Source organism: Crassostrea angulata, chromosome 2, assembly GCF_025612915.1.
Source record: "Crassostrea angulata isolate pt1a10 chromosome 2, ASM2561291v2, whole genome shotgun sequence".
In the NCBI taxonomy this organism is placed as follows: Eukaryota; Metazoa; Mollusca; class Bivalvia; order Ostreida; family Ostreidae; genus Magallana; species Magallana angulata.
Window position 1 is genome coordinate 57380847 of NC_069112.1, and position 23600 is coordinate 57404446.

Genomic DNA, 23600 nt, shown 5'->3' on the forward strand with positions numbered 1-23600 from the left:
GATTTAGATAAACAAAATGTAAAAATAAACCCATTTAAAATGACAAAAACGCGATTGTCCACGAACTTTTTGGACAACCCTCGTACATGTATTACGACTGTTTGTTGCATGTACATTTATGTAGAATGCATTCATACATGTAGGGGATACAATCAACAGTCATAGGCATAGGTATAGTTTCTAAAATTTTGGAGAAGAAAATGTTGTTACTTTCTCATAAGTTTCATGCTAGCTATTAAGAAAGTTGAAATATGTTACCAAACTAATTGTTATGCTGTTTGAGGGAATTATTTTTCCAAGCATACTCACATCAATGAATAAAAATACATGTAGGTATTGTATTGATATGTATTGTTTTAAATTGGCTGGTCTTTATGCTAGTAACTGTCATTCGGATATAGGAATAGGACTATAACTATCAGATTCACTGATCTTTTAACTTTTTTGTTCTTCAAAAAATTGAGTTTAAATAATTTGCAATTACACGCACTGATCTATAGGGGTGTAGGGAGTCAGAGTCACTCCCCCCGTTTTATATAGAATTACAAATTTCATAAAGAGAACTAAAAAATGACAATGAATCCGGCCTACCCAGGAAAACACTAGTCTTAAGAATCATGTTTATTAAAATGTATTGTGGAGTTCATTTTATTATGATAGGAATTACCTTAATTTACTTTTATTATCCATTGAGGTTCACAAACCTTAAGATTTATAATTATTATAAACTTTTGAAATCACAATCAAATTTTATGAAATTTGGTATAAGTAATGAATTTATAGCTAACTTGATGAAAGTAATATTTTTTTCTGCTGAAAAATTATATTCTATGCTTAACGCCTACGCTTAGTTCTATATAAAGGAGCGATTCTGATTCAGCCCAAACTGTTAATTGGTATGACACAATGAAAGGAATGAATTATTATGCATTACTTTAAATACAAATTTGCTATTAGGATGAACATGTTTAAAAATTATCTGCATTGGTAAAATGCAGGAGTTGTATTTTTGTAAATAATGCATGTAAATTAATTATTATAATATCATATCGGGTACTTGTATTATATAGATTATACGGAGCGAAATTAACCATGTAAACCGTTTTCATACCTATTGTTAAACGGACAATGTTTTAATACTTTTCATACTTGAGCAGATAGCGACACACTAGATATCGTACAATTCGTTTATAAGTTAAAATGAGGTGCAAGAGTCTTCTCGCACTAACTGCCTGTCTGTCTGCAACCGTCTTTTTTGTGGTAACTGTCTGTCTGTCTGTCTCTTTCTCTCTCTTTCTTTCTCTCTCTCTCTATGTTCAAAAAGGGGACATGTTCATAATGAATGACTGTCTGCAAGGGTCTTTCTTGCACTAACTGTCTGTCTCTCTGTCTGTCTCTCTGTCTCTGTCTCTGTCTCTGTCTCTCTCTCTCTCTCTCTCTCTCTCTCTCTCTCTCTCTCTCTCTCTGTGGTGAAAAATAGGACGTGTTCATTTTGAATGACCAGGCTATGCCAGTTCGTGATGGAAAGGTCAAAGCACCATTTCTATTTTTAGAATTATGAAATGTCATAAGTTTTTTCAAGGTAATTGTATAATCCATTTGCTCGTATCCAATATCTAAGAGTTCGCCCAAAGTCAAGCTGCACGGCTGTTCGGGATTGATATAATACACTTAAGTAGAATATAGATGTCTTTGCAATTTTCCAAGGCAATGTAAACTTACCACTACCATCTACCAATAGTGTGATAGATAACTTTGGTTTTATTTATTTCTTGTATTTGAAAAGTATAATTGTTTTGAAAGAAAGTTCTGCGCTAGTTATTCAATTTTTTACTATTTTTATTAATGTTGCACCCCCCCCTCCGCCCCCCCCCCCAATAAACTTTAGATATTTGAACATATTTACGAAAACAATTCCAATAAATAAAGCTATTTTCTCTTTTGTTATTTCTTAAAGATTGTTTCATAAAATCTCAATGTTTAATGTGTGATGAAGTACGATGTGATAGCTGCTATCGATAGATTGCTTTTGTTACCGCAAACAAACAACGATGCTTATATCAGCTTGTGATTTGCGATATCAAAATGCATTTCATCACACAGTATTAACGTTTCTAATTTCATTGATGATGTCCACATTTGATCACTTTAAATGAATGGTTTGGTCATATATGAACTTGTTTTCCAAGGGGTGGTTATAATTTGAAAAATGCATTATCATTACTGCTTTATTTCTACTAAAATGTACCTTTTCATAGAGAACACATTTATCGTCTAAATTGAAATGCTTATTTATAGTTTGATTTTAATGTGTTTTAACTACATGTATTACCAAATTGCAGAAGAACTTCAAAATCTGACATCAAATTATTCAGCATCATATCATATTTCATTAAAAAAAAACAGTACTAGAATGATAGCAAATTTCATTTAACGAAAAGCATTTGCATGAAAGAGTTACTTTAGGTCATGCAATCATGTACACGTACAATATAGGCATATTTGTTTTCAGTTTGTCGTGTTTTTTATTCATTGAAATGAAAGATGGGTTTTTTCATATTAAAGTGCTTGAATGCTCTTATTGACTTATTGATATTCATTCCTTTTTCAGTTAAAACAGATGGATGAAGCAATATGTTGATTGATCGAAATAGCAGGTAATCGAATGTTACACAAAGTAAAAGCCATGTATAATACCAGTCTCGTTCCACTACATTGTGAATAGAGTGCAGTTTAATATGGCTTTAAGAGGGGGTGGATAGTCAAGATCATTTATTTTTAGACAATATTTATCCCCTGAAGACGAAGAGCTCTTTTTAAAGATATGAGTAATTATTCATAATTTTAAACCTTAAAATTTGTAAATTGTTTTTTTTTACTATGTAACATATTTTGCGTCTATTAATGATATTGAATTATTCAAGGTTCATATGACGGTTTGATTTGCTGATCATCCAGCCTTCTAATGATCTACGTTACAACGGTTTGTTAATTTTAACACGGTGTGTTGTTGTTGCCTTCAATAGTTTACCTTGCCAAAGCATATACTGAACATGCACCCCTCCTGGTAATAATCTGTTGTACATATAAGATCAACAGGACTGTAATAAACATTTGTTTGTTGTTGTTTAAAGTGTACCAAATTATGACAATACTCTTGAGTCATCGCATTTTACAGTTCCACAAGACAAACGTTTGCTGTAAGTGTAGTAATTCCAAGACTAATTCGCTTCTGCATATGCATACAAGATAAAGATAAAACTTGTTCTTTTATTATAAGTCCTTCAGATGTTTACTTCCCATGCTACTCCACTTTTGAAAGTTAAAGGATCACAAATATACGAATAGTTTCCGTGTTGCAGTGAAAAAATATAATATAACCATTAGTGGCTTGCATGTGAAAAAAAAAATATTAATTGAAGCTTATTTAATACTCGTCAGTGTGCAGTGCGTAAGTGTTTTATAAAGTTGTTCTAAAGATAGTGAAACGATGAACTTTGCAAATTTTTAAAAACCAATATTTGTTACGAAATGATGTTATTAATATCTGAATTAAAACTGTGAAACGTGATAACTCTATGTAATTTTAATCAGAATAAAATCTATTTATAATGGGAAAATACAGTTCCTAATCATATATGAACGAATTTTATGTTGTTTAATTAAACCTGTTTATAATAATTCTGCAGAAACACATGGAGACTAAAACGTATCCAACCGTCTCCTGTCAAGTGTTAGTTAATCAAACCCCCCCCCACCCCCCCCCAAAAAAAAAAATAAGTTGATACAAAAAGGTTCATTGCTAATTTATTCATGATATCATATATGCACATCTTTTAGTGTATTTGTTTGCGATAACACTACGAATTAAATTTGTGACGTATAGTTCAATACTTTTCGCAAATGACATATGGTGGGGGGGCAAGCAGGCTTTTCATAATTATGCGATTTGGAAATAACTTAAAAATGTCAGTAATATGAATATTAAATATAAAATATTTAATACCACTGATATAAATGTATTTACATTAACCAGTGTATTAGTGTGTGATAACACTACTAATCTATTTTGTGATATTAAGTTCAATACATTTTTCAAAGTATTTCAGTATTTAATCGTACAAATGATCAAAATAATAGTAATTAAAATTCATTCTTAAGTTTGAATATTATGAGATGATGAAATAAGAACGAGCTTTATCGAATCTATCATTATTAGAACCCTCTGAGATCAGATCACTCCCGACCGTATTTGATGACCGAGTTATACTTCAGAATGATCCCTTCTTCTTTAAAAAAAAGTGATAAAATTTGTATCCCTGACTTTATGAACACCTAATATTTCTTACATAATCCTCATTAATCATATTTAATATTTATAACTTCAGTGAAGGTTCAAAAAGAAAACTATTATACAACAAAGCTAAAATGTGAAACAATATTAAGATGTATACCAAGAATTTAAGTTAGAACAGTTAACCCAGTCTTTCAAACGAGCTAAGTACATGCCTACATATATTAAAAAAAGGTAAATGACATAAACATGTGATATTTGTAAAGAAACTACAGAGCGTCTTCTAACTTTTTGGAATTTATTGTCAGTTCGACAATTATGTTAAATTCTAAAAAAAGGAAAATAGGCAAATCCAAATGCCTTAAACTTCCGTAATTTGATAATTATTATGAAAATTTTGTATATTATTTTGTTTACCAGAAAAAAAGATAGCCTGTTCGTCTTAATGTTCATCGTACTTCCAAATTACTTGTTAATGTGAATATATTGTACAAATGTCCTTTCTGTGTCGTTTTGAAGTTTTGAGAGAATATAAACGAATGTATTTTATGGTAGTTTAATCTCTAAATAACTGCTGAAATATATATGCACGAAATGATACACCATGCCAGAAATACCCAACACACAACTTATGTACAGGAGGAAGAGCATGGTCACGATATCGATACAGCCTTGTACACGGACATATATGTAAAATATATTCTCTTTTGAAGAGTTCATTTGGTTGCATAACTTGATGGGAACATTGGTAAGATTCTTTTCTGGCAAAACTTTGATTTAATTCAAAATAAAAACAATTTTCAATCACTGATCAGAATTTTAAGTTATATTATGAATCTATTTACGTAGTTTTATTCCTGGAACTACATTTTACATGTATATAATATAAAACTTTCATACTTAGTTACAAGCTAAGCTGATGTCGCTAAGGTATATGTACATGTATGAATTTTAATTATTACAAATTCAACCAAAAATAATTTTTTCTCTGATGATTTTAAAAGGGGCATAAATACGATATTCATATCCATTTTAAGCTGGTACACGCCAATATTTACATTTACCAGTGTCTTTGCCTTTGATAACACTACGTATCGATTTTGTACTACGTAACCCATAATACAAATGACGCCAAATTGAGGCGCTAGCGGGATTCGCTTATTTATATATATTTACTCATACGATGGCTTAACATTAAATAAATATAAGTAATCAGGAATCATTCTTTGAATATTATTAGGTGATAATTTCGGTCGGGGCGTGATAAAATCTATCATAAAGCCCTTCGGGCTTTATTGGATTTGATTACGCCCCGACCGAAATTATCACCTCATAATACTCAAAGAATGATTCCTCATTCCTTATTTAAACCATACAAAGTCAAGTTACATTTAAGGTGTGTTTTACAATTCATTAGCCTAATGAGATATGAGTTTAATATACTTCATACTTTTTTTTCGATTTTAGGATGATATGATTTGGCTAGTCATATTCATCAAACATTTTTGGACTGTACATACATATGGTGAGTAAATGAATTGAAAAGGATTTATTCTTAGTATTCATCTACTAACATATCTACCAATATCCATGCAGTGATATTTAGTTTAAACAATGTTTTTGAGCTTATCCATAGCAGGTAAAAATAATTGACAAAGTTTACAATAAGTTGGGGGAACAAGCCAGAAGGCTCATATTAATCTATCTCTTAGGTAAGAGAAATAAAAGAAATGCAAATTACATTTGCAAAAAAAAAAACCCAAGAAAGCTTATATAAAAAGCACATGCAAAATTATAATAAAATGGGAACAAAATACAGTTTAGTGTAAATTATTGGAAAGTTCGAATTACGTATGCCAAATTTAACAATACGCTAATCCCACGCTAATCTACATGTAAAACTAAAGAAAACAGTACAATATGTAATGAATAAATAGTACTACTTAAAAAATATGTGAATCATCTATATATTGAAATATGCTAAATGGTTTTACATGGTTTACATTTTAAGAAAGGATCATTAAGTAGGAATCAGTAATCTTTTATATAGCAAAATTTCGAATAAATGACACTTTTCAAAACATACAGTTTTTGAAATGCGTGACGTTTCCAACAAAAATTTTCAAATAACAAGGATGTTTGTTACTTTTTTTTAAATGGACGGGATCGTTGTCGCCATTTTTATGCGATATTTATTAATCTCCTTGCGAACAAGAGTTTTCTATAAAAATATTAAAAATGGGTGAAATTTCAAAGTTTAATTATATGGTGTGTATCTTTTCTAAAGAATATTATATGGCTAAACAATATCTTACTTTTTAAAGTAGAACTGAAGGGTAATTTTTTGAAAGCGTACCTTAGAGTTTTTGGAAAATTGAACGTACCAAGTGCATTCAACCTGGGCTCTTTAAGTATAGATCGCATATCTTCCGTTGTGAAAAATTGTCATTTGACATTGAATGTGCTCCAATTTTAGAACTATTTGGCCCTCATTGAATAAATATCATTTGTTTTAGTGAATAACAATGAAAGATCCATTGATCTGAGAATATGAGGAATAAGACGAAACACAATGCAAATAGACTTATTTTTGTAAAAATCAGTTGATTAACAAGCACAATCGTTTTACGAACAAGATTTCAAAACAAAGTAACAAATAAATTTGAGATGCACTGTCTTACTGACACAAAATGAATACCACTAATATTCATATATAGAGAGAAAACTTGGCATGGTAATCGTAATTTGGAAACATATATAAACTGAAGTATTATTTGATACTGACAAAGTCCGGCGTTTAAATTCACATTTAAAAAAGACGGAAGCTCACTGTTTTTTAACATACATGTGCGTATGTGAGTACTTTTGGTTTTGTTTAGTATAGTAACTGGCTTGTACAGGGAAATATAAACTTTTTTAATATTCACAAGCTTTTATCAGTTTTAGGAAATTGCTACTGCTTGAACAGGAATGTATTTCCTGGTTTAAAAAAAATAGCTATTTATAAAAACGTTCTTTTTCAATATTCATTTCCGTATTTCACAAATTCACCGACATTTCATTTCCATTGTTCTATATTTTAAAGAGAAGTGAAAGCTTTCTAGTACAATGCATTATTTTGAAGATATTGTTATCGGCACTTTTCTTACTGCAATTAAAAATTATATCTCTTTGGGTGCCTCAAACATGGACCAATAATGTGAATTTGAAGTTATAAGTAACATTCATGATTGTCGAATTTTGACAAATTCTACAGAAAACATAGCTCTGACTAGACCTGCCTGGCAACGTCATCCTTATCACGGCACACAATGGGCAGCAACATTGGCTGTTGATGGACGTCGGTCAGATCTGTCTCCGGCTGGAGGACAGTGTGCGATATCAGCAAATAGTAGATCAATAGCAGAATGGAGGGTAGATCTGGGAGAAGTTCGAAACTTGCATCACGTTTTTATACAATACAGGACGAACAATGTCGCTTGGGGTATTTATTGAATTTCTTTGAGAGAGTTAAGCGTGTTTACTGTAGATTGTATATCTGGTGATTTTTTTTATGTTTATCGTATTTTTTTGTTCAGTCAGAATACAGGTAACACAGTATGGAGTGTTGTCATTTAGTTAACTAAAAGATGACTGAAATATAACTTAATGGCATAGTTCTGTTATTTAGTGATCTTTTGCAGACCTGCACATTATTAGTTATTTAGGTTCAATCAAGGGTGTACCGGAATTTACTCCGGGTTGCATTCCATACATCTTGAGGCCGAAGGGTGTTTTGAATACAACCCAGGGTAAATCCACGTATACCATGATTAGACCTGGTTTTCTATGTAAACCAAATAGTTTTCCAAGTCAAATCTAGGAGTTATTATTCAAGATATACCATTTAAACATTGATGCATTGTGAAGTCACATTTAATGCATTATGACGTCACGCTCTTTATCTTCAGCTCAAGTCGGGTGAACGGTAATAGACATCCGACTTATAGTCAATCAAATCTCGTGTTACAAGTTACATAGGAAATAAATAATGCACCTTTCAGTTGACTAGAATTTACAGCTTTATCCTGTGCTATCTATACTGAAATCATATGACGCTTTCAAATGCTAGCAAAAAATTATTGATATTCATAATGTGTAAAAATGCGTTTGTTAATAACCCACATATTGTAACCATACGATTTGAGGGATTTACAGTACCGATCAGACCCAACCTAACACCAGAGTAAACCCCAAGTAGACCCTGGGTTTACTTTCTGGGTTTCTTTGGGTTTACTCTTGGTTTACTTTTTGAAAATTTGGGTTCACTCGGGGTTTACTTTGGGTTTACCCGGGGTTTACTTTGGGTTTTGCTCGAGAATTGCTTTTGGGGTCAACTTCACGCACTGAAGTGTGAATCAGACCTATCATTTATCTTACCATTTTACTGTCTGTAATTCCTTCCCATTGTATGTTCCGAATACACAGGTTGCGTCTGCTTTCAGTGGTATACTTCTAATCGGGGTTTACTCTCTGTGTCCACTCTTGGTTTAATGTGGGTTTACTCTGGGTTTACTCAGGGTCCACTCTAGTAAACCCGGATTAAATCCAGAGTAAACCCAGAAAATAAACCCGGAGTTTAGTTGGGGTTTACTTTCTCTTAGGTTAGATCTGATCGGTACTGTACATTAGTCAATCGCGGATTAAACAATTTAAAATTCATAATGCTTCAAATAGTGTATATCATTACTTTGAACAATTAAATTTTACAATTTATCAAAATGCATTCATAGAAATGGTTGCATGATTGTTAGAATAAATCAATGTGATGAAACTGGTACTCTTTTATAACACTTGCACCATTACATGACAACTGGTTAATATATCTCTTGCCTGGGTATTTTTTTAAGACATAAATAATGATAAAGGTAAACGATCAAAAGACAAAGGAGGTTTTTTTTTGTTTTTTTTTTAAAATATGCCCCCTCCCCACCATTCGTGTTTACACGTCCACACACACTTCTTGAATTCAGAGTCTGTATTTTTTTTAAAGACAACCATACACAAATATACTAGACCTGTAACTATACTACACTAAAAATAAGTTATTTGTCGGTGTTCATGACCTAACAGATGAAAACAACGCCAATACGTATAGATTCTTAGGATTTTCAATCTACGTATCGAACACCACCTATAGTAAGGACTGGAAACTGTGTTTCAAGGACAACAACTATACCAGAGCCACAATACCCAATCCTTTCAATGTCATGTGCCTTATTCACGGGAGATTTGTCATATACTACAACAACAGAACGCATCGTCCCTTCCCTGCTGGATATTCAAATTACGCCTTTAACGATTTGTGTGAGGTTGAAGTTTATGGTAAGAATCACACGTTAAAAAAAATACAAAGCAGATTTAGAGTGTGTTAATAGGTGCACCTTACGGGGTTTTATTGCAAAGTTATATGAAGTGTGAACTTTTTTGAGAAGTGTCAAAGCTAGTGTTGCATTGTGTGAATATTTGGAAATTTTTTACGAATGAATTCGTTTTTAAGAGTAATTCTTAACTTCTTCTTTTACTCTATAACAGACCTTATTTTCCGATATGTTTATTATTATTTTGAAACATGGATTTTGATTTTATTTGAACTTTGTAAAATTATCGTTAACAACCAACCTTAAGAGGTTTAGATGGTTGTTGTACTAACTATGAACAGATCTTTGTATAAATATATAAGCGGCCATTTAATAATAATGGGAGTTTATGGCTAAAAATTGTACCTGAAATTTGTAAGAAGAAAGAATAAGTAATTCGTTGACAACTTCAATTTCTTTAAAAAACATTTTGATTGTCTAAAATTGTGTATTAAAATCAATGACCTATGTTTAAAAAAATTCTAATGAAATGTCCTCGTCCACGTTCATTGTCATCCTTTTGAAGTACATGCACAGAGAAAGTATAATTTTATTCCAACTAAGAGATGCTTAAAGTTTAGTTCAAATAAAACACACAAAGTTTTAACTCATATCAAAAAATCTTAACGTTAACATATTATCATGATGTAATAAAAATAATATAATATAATATAATGAAATATAATATAAAATAATATAAAATGACATAATATAACATAGTAAAATATAATATAATATAATATAATATAATATAATATAATATAATATAATATAATATAATAATTGTATTATTAAGACCATTTATATTTAAGAATCATCAGTGTTTCAGTTTTTTTTCATAGGATGTCTGAAATTAGGGTATTACGGAGAGAACTGCTCCACACCCTGCCCAGAAAACTGTGAGAATGGAGATTGTGACATTGTGGATGGGACCTGCATTAGCTGTGTTCCGGGATATATAGGATCTATGTGTAACAAAGGTAAAAACTACTTTTTTTTTTACTGATAAAGCTTCATGTAAGCCTTCGATGTGTTTATGGCATAGACAAGCCAGCATATGCATAAATATCTTTTTTTTTTTGTTCAATTTCACTTCAAAACTTCGTATTAGTCATCTCGGGAATAATTACAAATATTATAACGATTTCATCACTAATTGTTTGAAATTGTTTGGATAAAAGCTTTTTTTGCATTGATTTTAACAGCATGTGAAGGCAAATATGGGATGAATTGCAGTAAAGTCTGTGGCGCTTGCTACGAAAAAGAACAATGTGACTACAACAATGGTACTTGTCTAGGTGGATGTGAGGACGGGTATAAAGGGAGACAATGCAAAACTGGTAACGAACAAATTGTACATTCAGGCTTATGTAGAATGAACATACACATGACGCTTGTAGATACAATTCAAATAAACTTCATTATATTCTTACTAAATTTCAAATTATGTTAATCTTTTGTACATCAAGTAAACCGATTTAAAAGCCAAATAGAAAAGCATGCTAATATTTGAAATATTTTAATGGCTATTATTACTTATGTTTAAAAAATGAATTAGATTGAATGAAACATATTGAATATACACATGCATTGAGTAACATAGATCATGCAATGTAGGCCGGATGGAATGTATGCCAGTATGTAGCTTAGATATGTTGATCCATTTTCTATGATTCTGATGCTTGTTCAACAGAGTGGGTGCTCGCGAGCACTCACCAAAGCTTGTGTCACAAGTATAGGGAGTTTTGAAGATCGCTCGCAAGAACCTGTTCGCCTGAATACGCAAAGCGGTCTCCTTTTGCAAAAAAAAATTTAATACTAAACCTTTCTATTAAACTTTCTTTCCTTATCTAAATTTTACACGACGTGTATTCTTTTTTTTAAATAAGAATTCCAAATATATGAAAGAATTAGAAATTTAGATTTCATAGTAAAATTAAAAAAGAAAAAATTGACTTAAGAAAGTTACATGAAATTCTGATTAGCCCATATCTATTTAAAATATACTCACTTAAAGCTATATCACATTTACTTTGAGCATTATTTGAAAAATTATTGCAATCTGATCTTGTAAATAAAATATGATACGATGGGATATTGTCATTTTTTTAAGTGATAAAAACTGCATATATTTGTTTCATCACTGCCTCCATAATGTTCATCCCGTTGCAAACTTTTTTCAATAATTCCAGAAATGATACTTTGAGAAATTGTGTCCGATAAAGCTTGGACTTTTTAGCTCACATGAGCTGAAAGCTCAAGTGACCTATTCTGATCACATTTTGTCTGTCGTCTGTCTGTCCGTCTGTCCGTAAACTTTTAACATTTTCAACATCCTCTCCAGAACCGCTGGGCCAATATTAACCAAACTAGACACAATGCACCCTTGGGCAAAGGATATTCAAAGTGAAAATTAAGAACAACACCCTTTTACAAGGGGAGGTAATTAGGAATTATTGAAAATGTTTGAGAAATCTTTAAAAATCTCCTTTTCAAGAACCATTTGGTCAGGAAAGCTGAAACTTATGTGATAGCATCCTCAGGTAATTTAGATTCAAAATTATAAAAATCATGACCCCGGGAGTAGGGTGGGGCAACAATGGGGGGGGGGTCGGATTTTACATAGGAATATATAGATACAATCTTGAAAAACCTTCTTCTCAGAAACCAATCAGCCACGAAAGCTGACACTTATGTGAAAGCATTCTCAGGTAGTGTAGATTCAAAGTTGTGAAAATCATGACTCCTGGGGGTATGATGGGGCCACAATAGGGGGTCAAATTTTTACATAGGAGTATATAGGGAACAGTCTTTTAAAATCTTCTCAGAAACTAATCAACCAGGTAAGCTGTAACTTGTGTGGAAGCATTGTCAGGTTCTGTAGATTCTAGTTTGTTCAAAGTTCAAATTATGATCAACTGGGGTGAGATGGGATCAGTACGGGGGTGGGGCAAATTTTCACGTAGGAATATCTAAAGAAAAATCTTCAAATCTTCTAAAAAAAAAACATTTGCCTAGAAAAGCTGTAACTTAAGTGAAAGCAACTTCAGATAGTGTGGATTCAAATTCGTAAAAATCAAAATTTTGAGGAGTAGGTTGGGGCCACATTGGGAATCTAGTTGTACAAAGGAAAGCATTTTAATTTTTCACAAAAAACTGAAATATTTTCTTGTATGGTTTTACTTATATGCATGCATTTTGACATATTGCTGATTCTTTAAAATTGTTTAGACTTTAGCCCCTGAACGATTCTTGGGCCTCACAAGGGGTTCAGAGTGTGTTGTAGGTTTATATCCCGTTTATAAACAATTCTTTAGGATCTTTTGAGAACTGCATTGCTCAACATAATATGACTATAAAATCATCTGGGACTGGATCATAAACACAAGAATATTAGGGGGGGGGTTCGATATTTATTTATACAGGATCTACATGTAATATTTCACATTGTCCACATATTTTTATTATGAATCCATTAAGCGTATTTTATCATGCCTATTGTTGCTCAGGTGAGCGATGTGGCCCATGAGCCTTTTGTTTGAAGTTACTAAACGAAGTTTGAAATTCCATTTTTTTTTACATGTAATGTCAGTTTGCAACAACAACACGTATGGTCCTAATTGCTCTATGACATGTGGACATTGTCTCTACCTGTACGGAGAAAAATGTAACCACGTGACCGGTCAGTGTCCTCGTGGATGTGCTTCCGGCTTTCAAGGAGACCTTTGTGTTGAATGTACGTTCATTTCATAAATTCAATCTATGTTAACTTATTCAGTATCTTTTGTGCATGCGTAACATTTTATCTCCAAACCATGAGAAAAAATATGGATATCTACCTGTAAATGTTATTAGCGTATTTCATTTTTTTATTCAGCAATATATGAATTTAAGAACAAAACAACGGTTGCATGGCCAACGTATAATGGTATGATTATTTAACAGCATACATGTAATATAAAATATAATAACAATATCCCAGCTTCATTTATGCCAACTAGGAGATTTAGTTCAGGTAAAACACACAAAGTTTTAACTCCTTTAAAAAAATCTTAACGTTAACATATTATATATTATCATGATATAATAAAAATAATGAAATATAATATAATATAATATATATTAAATATAATATAATTTAATATAATAATTGTACTATTAAGACCATATATATTTAGGAATCATCAGTTTTTTTGTGTGAAAATCAAAAAATATTACCATAACCATTAAGTAGGTCTAATATGTTGAGTTATATGTTGAGTTATATGTTTCGGTTTTTTTTATAGGTTGTCTGAAATTAGGGTATTACGGAGAGAACTGCTCCACACCCTGCCCAGAAAACTGTGAGAATGGAGATTGTGACATTGTGGATGGGACCTGCATTAGCTGTGTTCCGGGATATATAGGATCTATGTGTAACAAAGGTAAACACTACATTTTGTTTTTACTGATAAAGCTTCATGTAAGCCTTCGATGTGTTTATGGCATAGACAAGCCAGCATATGCATAAATATCTCTTTCCTTGTTCAATTTCACTTCAAAACTTCTTATTAGTCATCTCGGGAATAATTACAAATATTATAACGATTTCATCACTAATTGTTTGAAATTGTTTGGATAAAAACTTTTTTTGCATTGATTTTAACAGCATGTGAAGGCAAATATGGGATGAATTGCAGTAAAGTCTGTGGCGCTTGCTACGAAAAAGAACAATGTGACTACAAAAATGGTACTTGTCCAAGTGGTTGTGAGGACGGGTATAAAGGGAGACAATGCAAAACTGGTAACGAAAAAAATAGTACATTCAGGCTTATGTAGAATGAACGTACACAGTTGTAGATACAATTCAAATAAACTTCATTATATTCATACTAAATTTCAAATTATGTTCATTTTGTGTACATTAAGTAAACCGATTTAAAAGCCAAATAGAAAAGCATGATAATATATGAGTTTTAATGGCTATTAATACTTATGTTTAAAAAATGAATTGAATTGAATGAAACATATTGAATATACACATTCATTGTGGAACATAGATCATGCAATGTAGGCCAGATGGAATGTATTGCTGTATGTAGCTTAGACATTTTGATCCATTTTCTATGATTCTGATGCCTGTTCAGCAGAGTGGTTGCCCACCAAAACGTGTGTCACAAGTATAGGGTGTTTTGAAGATCGCTCTCAAGAACCTGTTCGCCTGAATACGCAAAGCGGTCTCCTTTTGCATATTTTTTTTTTCCACTAAACCTCTCTTTTAAACTTTCTTTCCTTATCTAAATTTTACACGACGTATATTCTTTTTTTTCAAATAAGAATTCCAAATATATGAGGAGAGAAATAGAAATTTAAATTTCATAGTAAAATAAACATAAAAACAAAACCAAAAAAAAAGGTTGATTTAAGGAAGTCACATGAAATTCTGATTAGCCCATATCTATTTAAAATCTACTCACTTAAAGCTATATCTCATTAACTTTGAGCATTATTTGATGAATTATCGCAATCGGATCTTGTAAATAAAATCTGATACGATGTGATATTGTCATTTTTTTTAAGTGATAAAAACCGTATATATTTGTTTCATCACTGTCTCCTTAATGTTCATCCAGTTTCAAACTTTTGTCAATGATTCCAGAAATGATACTTTGGGATATTGTGTCCGATAAAGCTCGGAAATGTGATCAGAATAGCTCAAGTGAGCTATTCTGATCACATTTTGCCTGTCGTCCGTCCGTCCGTCCGTCCGTCCGTCTGTCTGTAATCTTTTCAAATTTTCAACATCTTCTCCAGAACCGCTGGGCCAATTTCAACCAAACTTGGCACAATGCACCCTTTGGCAAAGGAGATTCAAATTGAAAATTAAGAAGCACATCTTTTCACACGGGGAGATAATTAGGAATTATTGAATTTTTTTGAAAATCTTTAAAGTCATCCTTTTCAAGAACCATTTAGCCAGAAAAGCTGAAACTTGTGTGCAAGCATCCTCAGGTAGAGTCAATTCAAGGTTGTGAAAACCATGACCTCTGGGGTAGGGTGGGGCCAGAATGGGGGTGGGGTCGAATTTTACATAGGAATATATAAAGTAAATCTTTAAAAATCTTCTTACATGTATCAAGAACCATTTGGCCAGGAAAACTGAAACTTGTGTGGAAGCATGCTCAGGTAGTGTAGATTCAAAGTTGTGAAAATCATGACCCCCAGGGGTTGGTGGGGCCACAATGTGGGTGTCGAATTTAAAATAGGAATATATAGAGTAATTTTTTAGAAATCTTCTTCTCAAGAACCATTTGGTCAAGAAAGCTGAAACTTACGTGGAAGCATCCTCAGGTAGTGTAGATTCAAAATTGTGAAAATCATGACCCCCGGATGTAGGGTGGGACATCAATGAGGGGGTCGGATTTTGCATAGGAATATATAGAGAAAGTCCGTTAAAACCTTCTTCTCAGAAACCAATCAGCAACGAAAGATGAAACTGATGTGGAAGCATCTCAGGTATTGTAGATTCAAAGTTGTGAAAATAATGACTCCTGGTGGTATGAAGGGGCCAAAATAGGGGGTCAAATATTTACATAAGAGTATATAGTGAACAGTCTTTTAAAATCTTCTTCTCGAAACTAATCGACCAGGAAAGCTGTTACTTGTGTGGAAGCATTGTCAGGTTGTGTAGATTGTAGTTTGTTCAAATCATGACCCCGGAGGTAGGATGGGGTCACACAAGGGCGGGGGAGCAATTTTTTACGTAGGAATATCTGAAGAAAAATCCTAAAATCTTTTAAAAAAAACATTTGCCTAGAAAAGCTGTTACTTAAGTGAAAGCAACTTCACATAGTGTGGATTCAAATTCGTAAAAATCAAAATTTTGAGGAGTAGGTTGGGGCCACATTGGGGATCTAGTTGTACAAAGGAAAGCATTTTAAGTATTCACAAAAACTGAAATGTTATCATGTATAATTTTACTTATATGCAAGCATTTTGACATATTGCTGATTCTTTAAAATTGTTTAGACTTTAGCCCCTGGACGATTCTTGGGCCTCACAAGGGGTTCAGAGTGTGTTGTAGGTTTATATCCCGTTTATAAACAATTGTTTAAAATCATTTTGAGAACTGCAATGCTCAACATAATATGACTATAAAATCATCTGGGACTGGATCATAAACACTAGATATGGGCAGGGAGGGGGGTGGACTTTTATTTATAGAGGATCTACATGTAGTATTCCACATTGTCCACATATTTTTATTATAAATCCATTAAGCGTATTTTATGCATGCCTATTGATGCTCAGGTGAGCGATGTGGCCCATGAGCCTTTTGTTTGAAGTTACTAAACGAATTTTGATATTCGCTTTTTTTTTTTACATGTAATGTCAGTTTGCAACAACAACACGTATGGTCCTAATTGCTCTATGACATGTGGACATTGTCTCTACCTGTACGGAGAAAATGTAACCACGTGACCGGTCAGTGTCCTCGTGGATGTGCTTCCGGCTTTCAAGGAGACCTTTGCGTTGAATGTACGTTCATTTCATAAATTCAATTTATGTAACTTATTCAGTATCCTTTGCGCATGCGTAACAATTAATTTCCAAACCATGTGAAAAACTATGAATATATACCTGTAAATGTTATTAGCGTATTTCATTTTTTTATTCAGCAAGCGATGAATTTAAGAACAGGACAACGGTAACATGGCCATCGTATAATGGTGTGATTATTTAACAGCATACAACATAACAGCATGTAATATAAAATTTTATAACAATATTCCAGCTCCATTTATTCTAACTAGGAGATGCTTAAAATTTAATTCAGATAATACACACAAAGTTTTAACTCCTTTAAAAAAATCTGAACGTTAACATATTATACATCATCTTGATGTAATGAAAAAAATATAATATAATATAATGAAATATAATATAAGATAATATAATATAATAATTGTACTATTAAGACCATTTATATTTAGGAATCATCAGTTTTTTGTATGAAAATAAAAAAAATATAACCATAACCATTCAGTCGGTCTAATACTTTAAGTTATTTGTTTCGTTTTTGTTTTTTATAGGTTGTCTGAAATTAGGGTATTACGGAGAGAACTGTTCAACACCCTGCCCAGAAAACTGTGAGAATGGAGATTGTGACATTGTGGATTGGACCTGCATTAGGTGTGTCCCGGGATATAGAGGATTTATGTGTAACAAAGGTAAACACTCATTTTTTTTAATTATAAAGGTTCATGTAAGCCTTCGAAGCCTTGTAAATAAAATATGATACGATGTGATATTGTCATTTTTTTAAGTGATAAGAACTGTATATATTTGTTTCATCACTGTCTCTTTAATGTTCATCCAGTTTCAAATTTTTGTCAATGATTCCAGAAATGATACTATGAGATATTGTGTCCGATAAAGCTCGGATTTTTAGGTCACCTGAGCTGAAAGCTCAACATCTTCTCCAGAACTGCTAGGCTAATTTCAACAAAACTTGGCACAATGCACCCTTGGGCAAAGAAGATTCAAAGTGAAAATTAAGAACCACACAGTTCTACAAGGGGATATTATTGGGAATTATTGAATTTTTTTAAGAAATCTTAAAAAAATTCCTTCTCAAGAACCGTTTGGCCAGAAAAGCTGAAACTTGTGTGGGAGCATCCTCAGGTAGAGTAAATTCAAGGCTGTGAAAACCATGACCCCTGGGGGTAGGGTGGGGCAACAATGGGGGGGGGGTCGAATTTTACATAGGAATATATAGAGTAAATCTTTAAAAATCTTCTTATCAAGAACCATTTGGCCAGAAAAGCTGAAACTTGTGTGGGAGCATCCTCAGGTAGAGTAAATTCAAGGCTGTAAAAACCATGTCCCCTGGGGGTAGGGTGGGGCAACAATGGGGGGGGGTCGAATTTTACATAGGAATATTTAGAGTTAATCTTGAAAACTCTTCTTATCAAGAACCATTTGGCCAGGAAAACTGAAACTTGTGTGAGAGCATCCTCAGATAGTGTAAATTTATAGTTGTGAAAATCATGACCCCCGGGGGTATGGTGGGGCCACAATGGGGTGTCGAATTTTACATAGGTATATATAGAGTAAATCTTAAAAAAATCTTCCTCTCAAGAACCAGCTGAAATTTGTGTGGAAGCATTCTCGGGTAGTGTTGATTCAAAATTGTGTAAATCATGACCCCCTGGGGTAGGGTGGGGCCACAATGGGGGTGGCAAATTTCACATAGGAATATATAGAGTAATTTTTAAAAAATCTTCTCAAGAACCATTTGGTCAAAAAAGCTGAAACTTATGTGGAAGCATCGTCAGGTAGGGTAGATTCAAAATTGTGTAAATCATGACCCCCGGGAGTAGGTTGGGGCAACAATGGGGGTGGGGGGGTCGGATTTTACATAGGAATATATAAAGAAAATATTTGAAAACCTTCTCAGAAACCAATCAGCCGCGAAAGCTGAAACTTATGTGGAAGCATTCTCAGTTATTGTAGATTCAAAGTTGTGAAAATTATGACCCCTGGGGGTATGATGAGGCCACAATAGGGGGTCACATTTTTACATACGAGTATATAGTGAACAATTTTTTAAAATCTTCTTCTCAGAAACTAATTAACCAGGAAAGCTGTTACTTGTGTGGAAGCATTGTCAGGTTGTGTAGATTCAAGTTTGTTCAAATCATGATCACCAGGGGTAGGATGCGGTCACAAGGGAGGGGGGCAGATTTTTACGTAGGAATATCTGAAGAAAAATCTCGAAATCTTCTGAAGAAAACCATTTGCCGCGAAAAAAATGTAACTTAAGTGAAAGCAACTTCAGATAGTGTGGATTCAAATTCGTAAAAATCAAAATTTTGAGGAGTAGGTTGGGGCCACATTGGGGATCTAGCTGTACAAAGGAAAGCATTTTAAGTATTCACAAAAACTGAAATGTTATCATGTATGGTTTTACTTATATGCAAGCATTTTGACATATTGCTGATTCTTTAAAATTGTTTAGACTTTAGCCCCTGGACGATTATTGGGCCTCACAAGGGGTTCAGAGTGTGTTGTAAGTTTATATCCCGTTTATAAACAATTGTTTAGGATCTTTTTGAGAACTGCAATGCTCAACATAATATGACTATAAAATCATCTGGGACTGGATCATATCATAAATACAACTATATGGGGGGGGGGGGGGTGGTGGACTTTTATTTATACAGGATCTACATATAATATACCACATTGTCCACATATTTTTATTATGACTCCATTGAGCTGGTTTTATCATGCCTATTGTTTCTCAGGTGAGCGATGTGGCCAATGAGCATTTTGTATGAAGTTAGTAAACGAAGTTTGAAATTATATTTTTTTTTACATGCTCAACATAATATGACTATAAAATCATCTGGGACTGGATCGTAAACACAACAATATGAGGAGGGGGATGGGTGGACTTTTATCTATAAAGGACCTACATGTAATAATCCACATTGTCCACATATTTTTATTATAAATCCATTAAGCGGATTTTGTTATGCCTATTGTTGCTCAGGTGAGCGATGTGGCCCATGATCCTTTTGTTTGAAGTTAGTAAACGAAGTTTGATATTCGTTTTTTTTACATGTTATGTCAGTTTGCAACAACAACATATATGGGCCTAATTGCTCAATGACATGTGGACATTGTCTCTACCTGTACGGAGAAAAATGTAACCACGTGACCGGTCAGTGTCCTCGTGGATGTGCTTCCGGCTTTCAAGGAGACCTTTGCGTTGAATGTACGTTCATTTCATAAATTCAATTTATGCTAACTTATTCAGTATCCTTTGTGCATGTGTAACATTGTATCTCCAAACCATGAGAAAAACTATGAATATCTGCCTGTAAATATTATTAGCGTATAATATCATTTTTTTATTCAGCAAGAGATGAATTGAAGAACAAGACAACGGTTGCATGGCCAACGTATAATGGTATGAATATTTAACAGCATACATGTAATATAAAATGTAATAACAATATTCCACCTCGGAAAGTAAATCCATTTGCTCAATATGTTTTAGTTTTGTTCATATGAAATCAAATCAGAATGTTACATCATTGCGTTGATTAAAGTTTGCTCGCTCCATATTATTAAAATAGTTAAGAAAAATCCAACAAAATATGTAATAGAATATAAAATATAAAAGAAAATGACGGAATTCATGTAACGTAGAATTTCCCTTCTTTTTATATTTTTAAATATATACATAATGTATACATTTTTATGTATACATATTTATATATATAAACATGTATTAATATACATGTTCTAAGACAACCAGTTACATGTAGATACTTTTAAATGTCTTCTCAATAAAAACTTGTTCATCTATTTGTAGCATTAATATGAAAAATTGAAGAATTATACAAGATGTATGTACGCTAATAATTGAAGTTTGTGAAGTTTTTGTATATTTGTTTACTCTTGTGATTAATAATGATAAAACAAAATTAATTTACAATTTATTTTAAAAAGCATTGAGGGGAGTTATTTAAAACACCGTGAGATTATCAGTATTTCAAATATTGGTTAAGAACGAGAAATTCGTTATAGATACGAACAACCGAAAAGAATAAACATTACATATGGTAAAAAAAACATGCATACAAAATACATGTAATATATAACATAACCCGATATTGAATTCTAAAATATGTGTACCAGTTCCTCGTAACTTAGCCAGGAACTAATCAGTAAAAAATAATTAAACTTAAAATGTAAATAAAAAAACATCGCAAATTAACAAACAAATACACAAAAACAATTGGAATAAGGTGGCCAAAAAATAGGAAATATCGTTAAACCATTTCATATGTACATGCAACTGTATATATAAGAGAAAATTATATATGGTTCTTTTTTGCAGCACACGTTCCATCCGTTTCGCAAACTACAGTTCAAGTTCCTGTTTATTCCATCATCACCGTTGTCGTATTATTTTCAGGCAGTGCTATTCTCAACCTGATTTTCATGTAGGTTATATACTTAATCGGATCTTGTTTCACTTGCGGAGGCTCGTTGGCCAACGTTTTAACCTTCAGATCTAGCAAACATTTTTAGATATGATTTGTTGAGCAATAAACTATCATTTAGTAAAGAAAAAAATTCATAAAATTTTATATAAATTTGGATACTTTCCCAAATGTTTATATAGAGCTCTTCTTTCATTAGATATCAATACAGTTTAAACATGGTCACGATCTTAGAGATCCCTCTTAATAGTGTTTCTGTTTATTAGGAATTGGAAATACCGTATGCCAATATTACTTACCTTTCAGATCCAGAAAGGCACTTTTAAGATGTCGCAATCGAGAGGAAAAGGTGGACGAATCTGTCGAAAAGTCGTATACATATGTCGACAGTATTAATGTTCTAGAAAATGGATGTGCCGCTCACCAAGAACTGGAGCATTTTGACAAAAAAGAAAACGATGATATATATAATTATGTAGAATAGAACTGGAATTATACGGAATCTATGCTGCTATTATGAAGACAAGGTGCTTTTAAGAATATTTGTTTTGTGACAATTCAAATACAATTATTTAGAAGACAACTGTTAAAGATATTTGTTTTTTTAAAAATCTTACCTTGGCACGGCCAAAAGAACATATTGGTATAACTAATTCTGTTATAATGTTAATCAAAGTACTGAAAAGTGCTAAGCTAGCTTGGCTATAAAGGAAATTTACTTTGTGCAGACTAAGTAGGAAATGAGACTTTCATCGAAGTGTTGGCGTATTTTAAATTAAAATCAATTGAAGGTTTCCAAGCCAGAAGGGTCAAAGTGGCGTTGTTTATGTACTCATCAATAGTTTTCCTTATTGAATTTATGTTTGATTAGGAAAAAAGAATTTACGTTCATTCTCTTTTATAAATATACATTATGATTTATTATCTACACTAAATTTAATGCAAATTAAGACTGAACACGACTTGTAAATAGACAATTGCCTTAAACATGGTATACAAAAGCCTTTGCTTTAAGTTCACTTGATTTCACAACTGGATCTTTTGTGCGACCTGTAAAAAAAACATTTGTTTGTCTAATTTTTGCACTTTTATATTATTTTTATACGTGCATTTTCTTAATAAGTTTATTGCATTGACCATTATAATTGATGATATGAATTTTTCTGGTGCATATGTATTGCATTTAGCTGGTAAGTTGTTGCGTCTAAGTAACTAAGACCCAAACTTCATTTTTTTTCAGAATAGGCCATTTTGACTGCAGTGTTATAAATAAATACGGCAAGCTCAACGTTTAACAAACATAGAATTAAAATCATCAATCGTTCATCTTTCTAAAAATGTAAAAACATGATGGGGAAGCTATCCCTATTGTTGTGAAATAGTAAGTTCAAAAATGATTACATTTTTGGAAAATGGATTATCTCTCTTTGCAATTTAGAACTCTTTTGTGCTGAGAGTTCAAGAAGAGAAGTATTGAAACAGCATGTCAACAAAGTGTTTTTTCCCAAAATCTTGAAGATTTTATCCTTATTTTTGTTATGACCCATAAATATTGTCACTAAACATTTAACATGAACCTCTATTAGTGTTCCTGAAATTCCATCCAATGCTTTATCATGTTAATGTAGTGCAGTTGGATTTAATGGATTGTTGTTACTTCAGGTTTATTATGCATATGGATTACTGAGAAAAAATCATATATTACAAATAAAAATACCAGTTATATTAATTACAATACTACAATAACTTTCTTTTACATGCATGTGTTATTAATGTTTCTTTCAATCTAAAATATATCAGTTGTTTTCCCTTTTAGTACCTTCAATCCCTCATGAAAATAAGAACATCAATACACACAAGAAAACCAAACAAATTAAATCTGTAAGCAAACGAAAAAAATGGTCTGCA

At 32.4% G+C, this 23600-nt stretch overlaps 1 protein-coding gene across 1 annotated transcript; it reads left to right on the forward strand.

Moving 5' to 3' along the window:
- Positions 1-6532: 6532 nt before the first annotated feature.
- LOC128174547 (multiple epidermal growth factor-like domains protein 10) lies at positions 6533-22176 on the forward strand. Its single transcript, XM_052840076.1, has 12 exons — positions 6533-6536; positions 7551-7778; positions 9407-9658; positions 10536-10673; positions 10899-11033; positions 13286-13429; positions 17352-17402; positions 17766-17903; positions 20312-20455; positions 20600-20650; positions 21587-21692; positions 21999-22176. The coding sequence occupies exons 1-12, from the start codon at positions 6533-6535 to the stop codon at positions 22174-22176; spliced, it is 1569 nt and encodes a 522-aa protein (XP_052696036.1).
- The last annotated feature ends 1424 nt before the right edge of the window (positions 22177-23600 follow it).

Excerpts from the sequence above, each read along its gene's own strand:
- LOC128174547 (XM_052840076.1), top strand. Across the intron at positions 9,659-10,535 it reads GTGTGAGGTTGAAGTTTATG|GATGTCTGAAATTAGGGTAT; the intron begins GTAAGAATCACA and ends TTTTTTTCATAG. Across the intron at positions 20,651-21,586 it reads TGCATGGCCAACGTATAATG|CACACGTTCCATCCGTTTCG; the intron begins GTATGAATATTT and ends TCTTTTTTGCAG.